We start from the raw sequence: 15,903 nt of genomic DNA, 5'->3' as shown, positions 1-15,903 counted from the left end.
TTCAGAAATTAGATTTTTAACATAGGCAGAAACAAATATAAAATAATAAAATAAGGGATTTTAAAAACGCTGTAGTCCAAATTTGAATTAGAAGTGTAAGTATGGATTATGATGGATTTTATATTAAGAAAAACTATCTCCTAGCTCTGTCCATTGAAAAAATCCTAAAATAAGGAACAAACGAATTGCAAAGAACATTCCTAGCACCCAGATGTAGTGTTTAAATACTATTTCCCTTTAAAAGAAACAAGTGCAGGCCAGAAGGGAATGGCAAGAAATATTCAAAGTGATAAATACCAAGCACCTACAACCAAGATTACTTTATCCAGCAAAGCTATCATTCAGAACTGAAGGTCAGATAAAGAGCTTCACAGAGAAGGAAAAGCTAAAGGAGTTCATCACCACCAAACCAATATTATATGAAATGCTGAAAGGTATCCTTTAAGAAGAGGAAGAAGAAAAAGGTAAAGATACTAATTATGAACAACAAACATGCATCTATCAACAAGTGAATCTAAGAATCAAGTGAATAAATAATCTGGTGATTATAATAGAATCAGGGACATAGAAAGGGAATGGACTGACTATTCTTGCGGGGGAAAGAGGTGTGGGAGATGCGGGAAGAGACTGGACAAAAATCGTGCACCTATGGATGAGGACAGTAGGTGGGGAGTGAGGGCGGAGGGTGGGGTGAGAACTGGGAGGAGGGGAGTTATGGGGGGGAAAAAGAGGAACAAATGTAATAATCTGAACACTAAAGATTTAATTTAAAAAAAAAAGAAAATAAACAGTGCAAAGGAAGTCACCAAGCCCACGCTCTGAAGTGGGTCTGACTACGGCAGGAGTGAGGAGGAGACCCCGCAGCACAGCTCAGCCCTGTGTGGCCAGGACAGACGCGGGTGCTGCCAGCCAGGTGCCCTGGCACAGCAGTGACAGCGAAAAACAGCGGAGGCACCTGCCAGCTCCCTGTTCTGCAGCAATCTCATGCTTCCCTACAACAGGGGCTGGCAAACTGCAGCTCAGGGTCCAAATCCGGCCGACCCCCGGCTTCTCCACGTGAGGTTCTACTGGGCTACACCGCCTGCGGCTGCTTTTGTCCACAGCACGGAGCTCACGGTGTTGCAATAGACTGTAACGCCTGCAAAGCCAAAAACATGAAGTCTCTGACCCCGACGGAGCGTTTGCTGACCTCTGCTCCACCACGAGCTCATGAAGTGACAAACCACTTCCCTCGCTAGGTCTTAAACACTTCCCTAACGTGAAGGGCCGATCTGACTCATTTCCACTCCATTCACTGCTGGCGCCCACCGACCAGTGGTGCGCGGGCGTCTGTGGCAGAGAGCGCTAACTGGAAGTCTTCCTTCAGGAACAATTGTCTTATTTCAGCTGGACTGCCCCCGCCCCCAGCTGCCTGACAGCAGAAATGAACAAGAAAAGGAGGGTGAGCCCTTTGTCCTTTGCCTCTCCTGCGGGGAGCTGAGCAGCCACCTCGGGTTCAGAGAGCAGAGCTGCGCCCCGGGCGGCCTTGCTGAACTGCTGTTTCACAGAAGCTGCCTATACCTGACTGAAGCCGGTGGATTTGGGGGTTTCAGTAACAGTGGTTGAATTTGTGTCCTATTTTGTAATTACACTTCAAAATGTTTCCATTTCTTTCAGTTCCCCCAGAAGAAAGGAAATTGTTTCTCACCTTTTAGGAACCCTAAGGAGAGGTAGGAGCCCATGTGGAAACCAGGACTTCAGAATCTCTGGGAAGCCTGGGCTCCAGCCCCTGCACTGCAGTGCCTCTCCGGTGACTCTGGGCATTTCCTTGTCCCTGGGATCTGTCCTCTCGTTCTCCACCTGCTACCCACGGGCCACCCAGATGGGAATGGACTGACTATTCTTGGGGGGGAAAGGGGTGTAGGAGATGCGGCCCCTCTTAGGGGCCCCCTGTACTTCCCAGAGTGCAGTCAAGCTCCGGAGATTTAGCCAGAGAGGCCCCTCCTATGGGGAAGAGCAAGGGACACAGGCCAGCCACACTGCTCACCCCCACTTGGCCCCTCCTCAGTGCCCCTCCAGCCCCCTGCCAGGTGGGGACTGTGTTTTCTAGACCAGGGAACAGAAAAGCTACCCGGTAGAGGAGACCAAAGAAAGGACAAAGTGTCAAGAAAGGGCCCAGCACAACCTACAGGGCCACGGGGAGGGCAGTCCGCTCTAGGAACCTGAGGCCGAGCTCAGGGCTGAGGGCCAGGCCACAGCCCGGCCCTGAGAGGCTGGGCCAGAACCCTGGCCCCCTGCCTGGCTGCATAAACACTCTGGCTGCCAGGCCCCCAGGTTCAAGTGTGCTTCGGAGTTGTCTGCAAGCCTGAAGCCACGGCGTTCCCAGCCTCTCCCCGGGCACTCAGAAAACAGGATTTTAAAGAAGACGGTTCTGGATTCAACCCCCAGCTCCAGCCACTGACTTTGTGACCCTAACTTCTGAGTTACTCATTCTTCGTCTATCAAGTTTAAAAACCAAGTCCTCCTTCTAAGATCATGGGCGGGTCACATGAGGCAATGTGTCGGGCTCCCAGCACAGGCCCGGGCGCTGGAATGACTTCCATGGAGGCGGGGCGAGGGGAGAGGTGACAGGGCCACTGGACACGGGACAAGCAGCCTGGGATGGCATCACGGGTCAAGAACTGCGCGACCAATGTTGGGTCTGGCTGAGGCCGGAGGCCAGCTCTCCTCTTGTGGCCAAAACACAGACACTGGAGGAGCCCCCAAATCCATGGCTTCTGCTCACACAGGCAGCCTCCGGGTGACGCAGAGCCCGCCCACCCCAGCCACCAGGAAACAGGATGATCTAGGCAGAGGCAGCCACTCAGCTGGTTGGTTGGGGTTTCTTGATGCGGTGGAGGTGAGGCGGAAGGGCGGGGGGGCACCTAAGCCCCTGCGACTCTGAACCCCCAGGCTGGGCAGGGGAGCAGCCAGCCTTCCGAAGGCCCGGGCAGCTGGAGGCAAAGGGCAGGGCCACCAGCCTCCCGTGCTCAGTGTGGCAGGGCATGAGCAAGTGCCCTCACGGCTGATTCCAAAGTACAGCCCCTGCGGCCCCGGCACATTGGGGCCAGAGCGAAGCTGTCTGCAGAAAACCAGAAAGGAAGGCACGGGCGCGGGCGCAGGAGTCTCAGGGCCTGCCCAGGCCACTCCGCCAGCGCCTTGTATGGCTGGCTCTGCGACCAGCAGATCAGCGCTGAAAAAGCGATGACTCAGGACTGAACAGAGGCTCCCTCTCAGCAAAAATGAGGCCCAACTTCTCCCCTCGTCAAACTATTTGTCCTCAGACGGACACAAGTTCAAATGACCAGAGTCCCACAGCTGGGGAGGCAGCGATGCCAAAACTAAAGCTTTGGGAACAGGGGCGCCCTGATGGGCTGGGCTCAAGCCCAAGTTAGCTTTGGCCCAGGAGTGAGGACAGCAGCGGGGAGCTGAGGTCACCCCCACACTCCACCCATCGGGGCCTCCCCCTCCCCAGCGGTGGGGGCCAAGAGCAGGATGGGGAAAGGGAAAGGAGGAGGAGGTGGAGCGAGACACCGGAGTCACAGCCTGCAGATCCCTAGCCCCAGCCAGAGCTGGGTGCCCGGCTACACACCGTCACTCACCAGCACCTCAACGCAGAGCCAACAGAGCTAAGTCCACTTTTTTGCAGGTGAATGAAATTTCCTGTTTATTACGGACAACGCTCGCTTTTGGTGAGAGAGAAGGGAGAGGTCACGGTTCCATTCCTGGTCAGGCCACATGCCTGAGTTTTGGGCTTGACCCTAGTAGAGGGTGCATAGGAGGCAGCTGAGCAATGATTCTCTCTCATCGATGTTTCTCTCTCTCTCCCCTTCTGAAATCAATAAAAATAATCTTTTAAAAAATGGTTAAGTCTTGCTCTGGCCAGTGTTGCTTAGTGGTTAGAGGATGTCAGATTAGATCAGTGTGGGAGGCATCTCTCTCTCTCCCTCTCTCTCTCCCTCCCTCCCTCTCCCTCTTCCTCCCTCCCTCTCCCTCTCCCTAAGAATCCATGGAAAAAATACCCTCAGGTGAGGATGAACAACAACAAAATATGGTTAAGTCTTACGTTGTGCACATTTAACCCCTCCCACCCACACAGTCCTGGGGGCTGGGAGAAGGGGGGGGAAAGGTGGAGCCCATCAGGCTGTGTGGGCAGGAGGCCCTCACCTTGGCTGGGTTCCTGAGCCTCCTCTGGGTCCCTTCTGCCTTCCGGGGTGCCTCCTGAGTGGGGGTGCCTTCCCGACCAGCCATGCTTCCCTCTCCCCACACCAGCACCCGGCACCCAGCACCGAGTGCAGAGGCAGCAGCTGTGACTGCCGCCTGCTCGCCCTGCTCCAGCACCTCCAGACACAGGCAGTTCCAGCAGCCAGAGGGGAAAAGCTGCTTCATACATTCCTAAAGCTTCTAGAACATGAACAATAGAGGGTTTGTCTCCAATCAACTTCTGTTTCCTGCCATTCAAGCTGTGTGGGCCTGGGTATTTCTTACCATTGCTCTCCATCACACACGTTTCCAACTCGTGCTGGACCAGGAGAGCAAAACAAATATTAAAGAGCTGAGAATCACCCGGCCGGTGGCTCAGTGGTTGAACTTTGACCCATGAACCAGTAGGTCACAGTTCAATTCCCGGTCAGGGCATATGCCCAGGTTGTGGGCTCCATCCCCAGTAGGGGGCGTGCAGGAGGCAGCCAATCGATAATTTTCTCTCATCACTAATGTTTCCTTCTCTCCCTTCCTCTCTTTGAAATCAGTAAAAAAAATTTAAAAAATTAAAATTTGCACTGTACACAAATGTTTATAGCAGCTTTATTCAAAACTGCCCCGACTGGAAATCCAAACACCCTTCACTAGCCGAGTGGGTAACAGATGATGGTGGGACAGCAGAGCAACAAAGGAGCAAACCACCGACACTCAGCTACGTGAGGACCGAGAAAGCACAGGCCAAGTGAAAGCAGACACGCCAGACACAAACTGAATGATTCCCTTCCGACATTCTGGAAAAGGCAAATCCTTAGGGACAAGTACCAGATCAGTGGGTTGCCTGGGATCAAGAGTGACTACAAGGGGCACAGGAACTTTCTGGGGTGATGGGAGACTATACGCAGGTCATGGTGGTGGTTTCAAGACAGCTCAGAGGGCTGTGCATCTAAAAAAGGTGAATGTGACTGTGTACAACGGAGACCTCAGTAAACCTGGCCCAGCAACACAGAAGGACAGGGCCGGCGGGGAGGACAGATGGGCTCTGGAACCAGGCCCCCTTTTGAATCCTGGAGCTTCTACTCAACAACCAGCAGTGTGACCCAGCCAGGCCACGCTCCCCCTGAGCCTCAATTTCTTCATCTGTAATGTGAAGGTGGCATGTTTCGCCCTCACAGCGCTGCTGTGGCATCGGGGGAGCGCCTGGCACACTGTAAGCTCTTGGTAAATGTTTGCTAGTATTGACTCACAGGATTTGTACTTTGGACTCAAGAAGCTTAGGTTCTAATGGGTGCGTAGGCAACGACCGCTCTAATGCATGAAGAATGCCTCGTACCCCAAATATAAACTGAGCATTTGCAGGCGCTCAGGCCAGCTGCTACCCGGCCCGCCGCCGAGCTGGCAGCCTCGGACAGGTGCTGAGCGCCGGCACCAGCTGGTACCACTCCTCCGCAGGCAGGGCGGCCCACGCCCCTCGGCAGAGCCGGCAGCACTCTCATCCAGGGCTTAGGCCCAAAGCTGCCAGGCTGGACAGGGTGGGGGCCGAGGGGGCCGCGGGGAGAGGAAGGCTTCAGGAGGGAGCTGCCCAGGGGCCGAGCACCCAGGGGACCTGGAATCTGGGAAACCCCGCTGAGTCAGTGCTTCCCCACCCTCCAGCTCAAGATGCTATTCAGAAAAACGTCTTCCCCATCGGAGTCTGGGAAGTCCTGGATTTTCCAGTGCCTTTCTTTTCAACCAGCTGACATCTGCAGGCACTCAGCTGTGCCCTGGGCACCGGGGCAAGAGGTCCACGGAGAAACGCCTGCAGCCCGGACAAGAACCGAGGCTGTACATTGTCCTCTCACTGGAGTGGCTCCTGAGGTTGCAGCTTCTGTGCGGCTCTGGCCCCTAAAGTACTGACCTGGGCCTGGAACCTTCGGTCATTAGCTGTGCTGTGGGCGCTGGGCAGCCAGGAGCACACAGCACTCCAGCCTTACAAGGGGCTTTTGGGAAACTCCATGGAGCATTCTATGCTGAAAAGCCCCGGTGAAACTCTGGCCAGGAGGGCTTTTAGGGCTGGGGCACCTGAGGAGGTGGTCAGCACGAGGGTCAGCACAAAGGGACGGCTCAGGGATGAGGGCGCCAGCTCTGGCCTGAGGAGGCAGAGCCTGACTATGAAGGAGCAGGCCGGCTCCTGGTCTTAGACCCTGGGAACCAGGGACAGTGAGCGGAGGGCAGGTGAGAACCCAGGGGACAGGCAGCCATGCTCAGGGCTCCTAGGACTGGTGCAGAGAACAGGGAAGGAAGATGCCAGCATGGTGACTGCAGGTCCATTCTGATCTCGGGCTGGCGGAGAAGCGCTGTAGGAGAGCTCAGAAGCGCCGCACAGTGATGACCAAAGAGGGTCAAAGACTTGTCTGATCCAAGCTCTCGGGGGCTCCTTCACCCCAGAGCACCCTCAGCACAGTGCAGTGTGAGCACAACTCCTGCTGGGTTCCAATCCTCGCACCACACATGCGAGCCTGTGTGTCATCTTGGCCTAATTACTCAACTTGCTAAGCCTCTGTTTCCTCCTCTAGAAAGCAATAGCTTCCTCTTGGGTGCAGCTGCTGTGACAATACGTGCAGTGGGTTCACGGGGCACAAAGCCAGGCACAAGGCCAGCCGGCTCCGACCTCCTGATCCAAGTCTGAGCACGTCACTGCTGCCACACCTGCCACAGGGAAAACAGACTCACAGGTCTGAGCAGCTCAGCCACACGGCCATGGCAGGAGCACGCTGGCTGGGACTCCCACCTGAGGGGCCTCCCCCGCTGCTACCAAGGACCCTGGGGCGACTGTGCCGGCGCCCAGCAGCCGGGAAGCCCAGGGCACCAGCCCAGCTGGCCCGACACCCTTTGGGACGCCTTGTCTGTCGCACAGGCAGCACTCCCGAGCGAACCTTGCATCCGTAGGTCACCTTCTTGGCTGACACAGGAGAACGTTATCTATCAAGTCACTCAGAATATTAGCCCAACAGGGAAGTGGGCCTGCAGGTCCTACCTTACCTTCCGGACAGTATCTCCTGCACACAGTAGGGACCATGGGGGAAAGTCAGGAGGGACCAGGCCGCAGGGCGGGAAATGGAAGCGGTGTAATGAGCAGCTCTAATGCACACACAACCTCCAGAAGGATGTTCTGTTTCCAGGGAGGGAGGCTGGCGAAGCAGACGCCCATGCTGCTTGCCCGGGAACGGGGCTTCTGCTGGCTCTGTCTTTCTGAGAGGGAAACACCTGCTTTCCACGCAGCAGCAAAGGGAACAGAGGACACACTGCCCTGCTCTGACCTCCCTGCCGGACCAGGCCACGTGGGACCTTTGCAGTAACGGACGGGTGGGGCCTCAAAGAGAAATCCACTCCCTTTCCATCCACCAGTGGCCACCACCCCAGGACCCACACAGCACATCTAAGAGCCCCGCAGGATGCCTTTCTCCTGCTGATAACACGCTGACACCAAAATGTTCCACAGCAAATTCCAACTCGGTAACTTCTAGTGAAACACTTAAACCGAGACCTCTAGGGTTACAAAGGGAAAGAAATGGTAAAATCAGTTTGATGTCTCACTACTTCACAGCAGGAAAACCCTTCTCTTATCAGAACAATGCACTTACCTTTTTAAAAATTGCTTTGAGAGAGGGGGAGGAAGAGCAATTTTTGTTATTCCGCTAGTTTATGCTTTCATTGGTTGATTCTTGTATGTGCCCTGATGGTGACTGAACCCGACATCTTGGAATGTCACGATGACATTCTAACCAACTGAGCGACCCAGCCAGGGCCCTGTGCTTCTCATTAAGCCACCCTCCTTCCTGTCCATGATGGGTGGGAAGGCCTGTGGCTACCCAGGGACCCAGAGGAGCCAACACCCTACACCTGCAGAACAGCAGGGCCCACAGGTGGAGCCGGGGGAAAGCTAATGCAGCCCCTCTCCTGCTGGCTTCCTCTCCCAGCATCTGCCCTCTGCACGCAACTTGAGGGCCAGGGCTGCCTTGCCCACCGCGTGCTCCCCTGCCCCCAGTCAAATACACTCTGTGTGACTGCTCTGGGGATAGAAGGGGAGGCAGGGACGGCAACAGCGAGCAGACAGGATCTGGGTGCCTAATGTAGCAAGACATACGCTCCCAACCTCTCTGCCGGCTGAGCTCTAAAAAGCTTAAGTGTCAAAGCCAGCCAGCAGGGGACTTCCCAGCACTGGCGGAAAGAGCTCTTTCTGAGTTCCCTTTTCCGTGACAACAGGGGCCACAGAACCCTAAACCCTTTCCCTAAGTATCTTCACTCCGGCTCTGAAGGTCACACTGAGGGCTGCATTCTGGGAAGATAAGCCTCTTTGTGAGCTATTGTCCTTTATGCAAAGATACACACAACTGGCCGCGGGGGCTAGGAGCACTGTGGAAGCCCAGAGGAGGCCCCGTCAGAAGCCCCTCCGTTCACTCCTCCAGGTCATTGAAAAGAAAGCTCTATACAGGTTCAAAGAAAGTCCCTCTAGGATAGCTCAACCCTGGAGGGAGATTGAGAATAAATCCCCTTTGTGGGACTCTTCCTTTAAGAGTAACTGATTCAGCTTTTCTGGCCTTATTTTGGCAAATGTCAAGGCTTAGGCACTTTCTTAAAACCACATGCTGACCTGACAAGCTCAGGGGAGGCCTGCATGGCAGTCGTGCAAACTCAGAGACCTAAAGTAACCACAAAGGATGGTCTGAAATGAAACTTTAAAAGCAGTATGGTGGGCAGTTATGTCCTAGGCCGGTGTCTTCACTCACAAGGTCAACCTTTACCTTAACTGAGCCTATCTGTCCTTTTGCATCTATGATAACATACCCTTGAAATGTTTGGGTAACTTGTAACTTCCCTTTTTCTGGAGCCCCTGGGGCACAACCAAATGTGCGGGGGCGTCAGGACAGATACCACAAATTCCTTCATTATCATGTTAGATGTTCCGGCACCCACCTAAGTATGTGTCCATCATTTTACTTTCTATCCAATCCCAGGGGTTTCCCCACTTTGCTTTATCCCTCCTCCTTAATCTATCACCAATGGATTTCATGTAACCCTCCTACATCCCTCCTTTGACTGCAATGTATAAATACAAATGTAACCCGCCATTCTCCGGGGCATTATCTCAATTCGTTGAGGTTCTACTTCCCGGTATATGTGGACAGTTAGGCTCAAATAAACTCACAAAAATTCTTTACAGGTTTCAATGGGTTGTTTTCTTTTACGTTAACAGCAGGTTGGAACAATAACAGCAATAGGAGAAAACTGGCCCTGGCCTCTTAAAGGGGCCCCTAAATCTGCTCCTTGAACCCCTAGGATGTCATTACCCTTGGGTGGAGAACCTAGAAGCTTAAGACAGAGCTAGAGCAAGTCAGGAAGCTCTGATGCAATCCTATAGGCCGGGGACACAGGCCTGGGAAGGAGGAGAGGCAAGGTTTGCCAGCACCAATGCCTGGGCCCCACAATCTGGGGTGATGGGAGACTGACTATACGTACAGATCTAACCTGACATCCTCTGACCTTTACAGCAGACACACACGACCCCCCAAACCCCAGGCTGCTGGCTCCAGTGCTGAGCAGGTGTTTCCCTCTCAGTGTGCATCAATGCTGGGCAGCCCCGGGGAAAGGGTGCAGGAAAAACCTGCAAGTTGATGGTTAAACAAACTTCCCTTGTCCGCAACCCCTCTCTGAGACTGCCCTCCTTCCATTTTCAGTTTGCAGCTGCAGGCTCCCCCCCTGGCCTGCCAGATATCATCTGCCTGCCCTCATGCACCTCTAGGCCCCAAGCTCTCCTCCCTTCTACAAAAGGGGGGCGGCGGGGAGAAACAGCAGAAACAGAGCCCAGTTCAGGCGCATCCTGAACCAGATTTTCAGAAAAGCTTGGCAAAATCGAACCAGGAGCTTACAAAACTGAATGGGTCTGGTGCACTAAGACTCAGCACAAACAACGCTCAGGGAGATTGCAGACATTCAGGCAATTTAAACACATTCTGCTAGCCCAGGGGTCCTCAAACTACGGCCCGCGGGCCACATGCAAATACAAATATTGTATTTGTTCCCGTTTTGTTTTTTTACTTCTAAATAAGATATGTGCAGTGTGCATAGGAATTTGTTCACAGTGTTTTTTTTTTAAACTATAGTCCGGTCCTCCAACGGTCTGAGGGAACGTGAACTGGCCCCTTGTTTAAAAAGTTTGAGGACCCCTGCGCTAGCCCCTCAACATTTAGCCAATTCCTGCCAGTCTCCTCTTGGTAGTCTGCTAGAGTCCAACTGCTTTCCCACGGGCCTGCAGGGCTCACTGGGAATGCATATGGTGTTGGGAGGCAAAGCTTTGAAACACAAACTAAGGTGAGTGAGCCCAGCCAGGCCGGCGGGCTCAGTGGTTGAGCATCGACCTATGAACCAGGTCACGGTTCAATTCCCAGTCAGGGTGCGTGCCCGGGTTATGGGCTCAATCCCGTGTCGGTGTGCAGGAGGAAGCAGGTCAATGATTCTCTCTCATCACTGATGTTTTTAACCCTCTCTCCCTTCCTCTCTGAAATCAATAAAAATGTAAAAAAAAAAAAAAAAAAAAAAGTGAGTGAGCCCAAAGAGCCAGGGGCTGGCTGAAATACCTTGGAGCCCAGATACTAAGCAATTTCCTATGACCTCACAGCCAGCCTGCGGCCCCAGCTCCAGTCCTGCCTTCCTTCCCAGCATGCCCCAGGGGCCGGAAAGCACGAAAGCCACACACTGGCTGTGGTTTCACCGGTGGCTCTTGTAACCTCAGCAAAGGAGCCAAGGGAGGAAGGAGCGCCTTGGCTCGGAGAACTGTGGACACAGAGGGCGCACGGGAATGGGCTCTCCCTTGGGCTGGGACAGCCCTCAAGGGCAGCACCTGGTCTGCATCGCAGACATCAGATGGGAGAAGCCCGACCACCAGAGGTGCCCTGGGCTGTGCCGGTCTGTTTACCTCTGCTGGTGCGCTGTTTCTCCCCGGACAGGATCCCGGGCGTGTCGATGATGCTTATGCTATCCAAGACCGGGTTGGGCAGCTGGGCGCACATGAACCTGCACGAGCAAGAGCCAGAAGAGAGAGGTCAAGACTCAGTTATCGCCGCTCCAGAGGGCACAGCGGTGCTTTCGGTGCTTCCTCGCCACCTCCGCTTCCTTTCCAGGAACAAGAAACTTAAAGGTTTTCTATCAGCTCAGTGGCCGGGGTGGCCAGCAGGCTGCACATGGGCTCCTAACGGATATCCAACCAGCAGGCTCAGACTGACCCACATCAGCACGTCCCTCACATTTAGCTTCCCCCCCCAGTTCAAGAGTTCAGCACTCAAGTTGCTGACATGTTAGCATGAGCCTAGGTCACCATTCAACCACTGGCTACACTTCTTTTTAAAAAATGTTTTAATTTATTTATTTTGTTAATCCTCACCAGAGGATATTTTTTCTACTGATTTTTTCTAGAGAGTGAAGGGAGGGGGAGAGACAGAAAGGGAGAACCACTGATGTGAAAGAGACACATAGATTGGTTCCCTCTTCTTTTTTAAATGTATTTTTATTGATTTTTTACAGAGAGGAAGGGAGAGGGATAGAGAGCTAGAAACATCGATGAAAGAGAAACATCGATCAGCTGCCTCCTGCACACCCCCTACTGGGGATGTGCCCACAACCAAGGTACATGCCCTTGACCGGAATCAAACCTGGGCCCCTTCAGTCCGCAGGCCGAAGCTCTATCTACTGGACTCAAACCGGTCAGGGTGGATTGGTTCCCTCTTGCATGGGCCCTGACCGGGGGCCAGGAATTGAGCCTGCAATGGAGATATATGCCCTTGACCAGGAATTGAACCCGCAACCCTTCAGTCCAAGGGCCGACGCTCTAACCACTGAACAAACCGGCCAGGACTGGTTTTTATTGATTTTAAAGAGAGAGGAAGGGAGAAAGAAACATCATGTGAGAAACACTGATTGGCTGCCTCCTGCATGCCCCCTAGAGGGGATTGAGACTATAATCTGGGCATGTGCCCTGACAGGGAATTGAACCAGCAACTCTTTGGTACATGAGACAATGCTCAACCAACTGAGCCACACTGGCCAGAGCACGACTGGCTACATTTCCACGCACCAAAGAGAGTAGGTCTTTCCTACTGCTGCTGCCTTTCCCAGCCCTTCCCTTCCACCCAGCTCCTTGGGGGAAGGGACTGCAGTGGCAACCAGGGAAAGCTGGAGGACCACACAGGCTGGTGGTGGGCAGGGGAGGAGACATCATTCTCTGAAAGTCAAAGCGTGCAGGAGGCAGCTGATCAATGATTGATGTTTCTATCTCTCCCTCTCTTCCTGTCTGAAATTAAAAAAAAAAAATTTTTTAAGTGAAAGAATGAAGGCACAGAGAGGCTAGCAACTCATGAGTGAGGACTTAGCTGTGTGTGCCTAAGTTCCCGCTGGACTTAGAATAGCAAGGGGGTGTCCCAACTGGAGCAGAGATTCTTGATTAGACACAGAAAAGGCTCCTTTGACAACTTCTCTGGAAAAGGTATTGTGAGCAAAGAAAACACTGACCCAAGGTCTGCAGGACACCGGCTTAAAGCTGCCTTTCCAACAATTGGGAGGAATCTGGCTGATCAGCTTCCCCTTTTGGCCCCACCCCCTTGGTGACCAGAGGCCCCAGGCTAAGGGTGAAAGGTACTGCCTGCAAACACAACAGAGCAAAGCCAGCTGCCCCACAAGGTGAACAAACCTTGGACCTCATCCTCCCCAGCGCCAGCAGCAGAGCCGCGTGCTGTAAACAAGCGTGTGCCAGACCTGGGGCTCCTGTTGGGGAATGGAGTCACTGGAGAGAAGACCAAACTAAAAGGATCGGAGTAAAGCCGGCTCTGGGTGGTCACATACAAAATGCCTTGTAGCCCTGGCCATTGTGGCTCAGCTGGTTGGGTGTCGTCCAGTGCACTGAAAGGTCACTGGTTCGATTCCTGGTCAGGGCACGTACCCAGGCTTGATCCCTGGTACGGGGTGTGCAGGAGGCGGCTGATTGATGTCCTACTCTGGCATCGATGTTTCTCTTTCTTTCTCTCTCTCTCGAAATCAATTAAAAATCTTAGAGAAATAAAGCCTTGCACATGAGCCTGGCGAGTGCATTAACATGCTCTGTGGCGGAAGCACTCAGGGGAGCAGGCGGTACAGATGCATCCCATCCCATCTTCTCACCAACAAGAATGCACAGATCTCACTTCACACTACCGGTGGGTGGGAACGTCACACAAGGAGTTTCCACAGGACCATCTTAGGACACCCTGACTGCCCTGCCTCCCTCAGTCAGCTCCATCTGATTTTGGTCTTAAAACAGCCACTTAGGGGGGAAAAGATCGGAAAGTCAAGTTCATGACTCAATGGGTCTCTTTAAGAGCCCTGGGAGAGGCTGTGCCAGCCAGAGAATTGCCCCCTTTGTGTGCCCTGCTGGCCAGGAGGCACAGACTGACACAGCTCAGGCCTTGGCTTCAGTGCACACCCATGCCCCCACCCTCCGCTGTAAGGGCCTTTAGGCAGGGCCATTAGCATTTGGGGACCCTCTGGAGACAAGGTGGTGGCAAGAAGGAAACAAGTGTGGCTGTTGGCTGCTGGGGCACCAACATCATCCAAGTGCCTGTCTGGGCCCAGCTCTCCCGAACTGCTCTTTGCCAGGTAGAAGCAGCAGCAACAGGCTGCACAAACAGTCCGCCCGGCAACCACTTGCAGGGTGAGCTCCACAAGTCAACCCGGCTCAGGGGCCGAATAGTTTCCTGAACTGATGAGGTGGGATTGCCTAGATCAGCGGTCACCAACCGGGGGTCTGCGGACCAGTGGTGGTCCGTGAGGTCCAAAAGGTTGGCGACCACTGGCCTAGATGGCTAAGATCCCTTCTAGCTCCAAAACTTTAGGTCTGCAAATTCAAAAAAGAGGCCATATGCTCTAGTCGGGTAGTTCAATTGGTTAGAGTGTCGTCCCAATACGCGCCAAGGATGTGGTCAAGCACATGTAAAAATCAACCAATGAACGCATGGATATGTGGAACAGCGTATCAATGTTTCTCTCTCTCTCTCTCTTTCTCTCTCTCAAATCAATGAAAAAAAAAGGCCATATGCCCATTTCTTCTTCCAAAAAAAGGTTTACTATCTCAAGCAAAAGTGGAAACCTAAGGGCAAAAGAGGTAGGTCTAGCTACCCTTCCTTCTAGCTCCCAAAGTTCTGCGTGAACGTAGAGACCTAATAATGCCTGGAATTCCCAGCATAGCAGCCAAGTTTTCCACAAGACTGCACCGCGCCCACCAGCTAACAGTCTGAGCCAATCCCTATCTACAGACACAGTAATTCTAAAACGCCAGCATCCTCCAGAGAGAGGCTCCAGGCTATGGGCCGCACCTCTTCAGGAGCCCTCCCCAAAGGGCTTGACTCAACTCGGGCCCTGACACACAAACGCCATCGGCTACAAAACAGGAGGGCAGGCTTTCAGGCCTGTAAAGGGCAAAAAGACAACAGCAGCCTGTCTTCTCTGTTCATGGTCGGCTCTGTGACTGGAACAGGCCTGGGCGGCTGGGACTGGGGGCAAGCGGGTCCACCCTGTCCAGTTGGACAGGGTCTGGAAAGGAATGTAATCACACAGGGCGGAGACTGGAAGGCAGCGCGGCTGCGGCCCAGACCCAGACTGAGCGCGGCATGTGGAGTCACTCCTTGAGTGGGTGGCGGCAGATCTGTGAGGTCCCCGGTATGCACCATGGGGATGAGGGGTAAGGATTTTAAGAATGCTGACTAGGGCTCCCAGTTCCTTTACAGAAGAGTGAGTTTGTCCGGGTAGCTCAGTTGGTTAGAGCATCGCCCCCATACACCCAGGTTGCAGGTTCCATCCCCAGTCGGGGCACACACAAAAATCAACCAATGAATATATAAGTAAGTGGAACAACAAATTGATGTTTCTCTCTCTTTCTAAAAAAATTTTTTAAAAAAATCAATCAATAGTATTTTTTTTAAAAAGTGAGTTTGGCTGTTGCACTCCTTAGAGAGGTCAATGCATTTCATTGGTTGCATCGGGAAGGATAGAATCTTGGAGGACTAATCCCTCTCATCACCGGAAGGCAAGTTTCAGCCAGTTAACTGGGAAACTTAACCAAGTAGGTTAAGGAACCTCCTAGTGCGTCTGCAGAGGGATTCAGGGTCCAAATCTCATTCCAGGGCTCCCAGGTCACCACGCGACCGACGCTGCCTCCTGTACCCCCTAAGGCAGCCAGGCCCTGAGAGAGGGGTTCCAGCCAATGGGCCTGCGGTTCCCAACTGAGCCCTGTGGTCCCCAACTGGGCGGGCGCGCAGATCCTCCCTGCCCCACACAAAACCAGCGGCCCCAGGGCAGGCAGCGCAGCACCAGCAAAAGAATGGCTACAAGTTTCACCATATTTTCCACTTAAGAAACAGGCCCTTGCGGGAAGGAAGGGATGGTTTGAATGAGTTAGGTGCGTCCAGTCTGGGGGAAGCATGTGGTTCTGAGGGAAGTGGGGCTGGGCTCTGCGGGGATGGGCGGGTGGGTTGGGAACTAAACTGATAACCTAGAAAATTCTGGGAGCTGACAGACCCAGGAGAGGGGGAGCCGCTGATGCCCACCCCAGAGCCACAGGTGGGTTTCCCATGAAGCGGCAGAGGACCCTGTCTCCTGCCCCCTGTCCCCTGTCCCGGCCCG

At 53.6% G+C, this 15,903-nt stretch overlaps 1 protein-coding gene across 1 annotated transcript in view; it reads right to left on the bottom strand.

Moving 5' to 3' along the window:
* EHD1 (EH domain containing 1) overlaps nt 1-15,903 on the bottom strand; it is a 21,670-nt gene that overhangs the window by 5,136 nt on the left and 631 nt on the right. Inside the window, exon 2 of the mRNA XM_006771603.2 lies at nt 11,174-11,271. Within this exon, the coding sequence (XP_006771666.1) occupies nt 11,174-11,271 (98 nt within the window). The remainder of the gene's footprint in view (nt 1-11,173; nt 11,272-15,903) is intronic.

This window comes from Myotis davidii, unplaced genomic scaffold (assembly GCF_000327345.1).
Source record: "Myotis davidii unplaced genomic scaffold, ASM32734v1 scaffold425, whole genome shotgun sequence".
Lineage (NCBI taxonomy): Eukaryota > Metazoa > Chordata > Mammalia > Chiroptera > Vespertilionidae > Myotis > Myotis davidii.
This window is presented reverse-complemented; position numbering and strand designations above follow the sequence as displayed.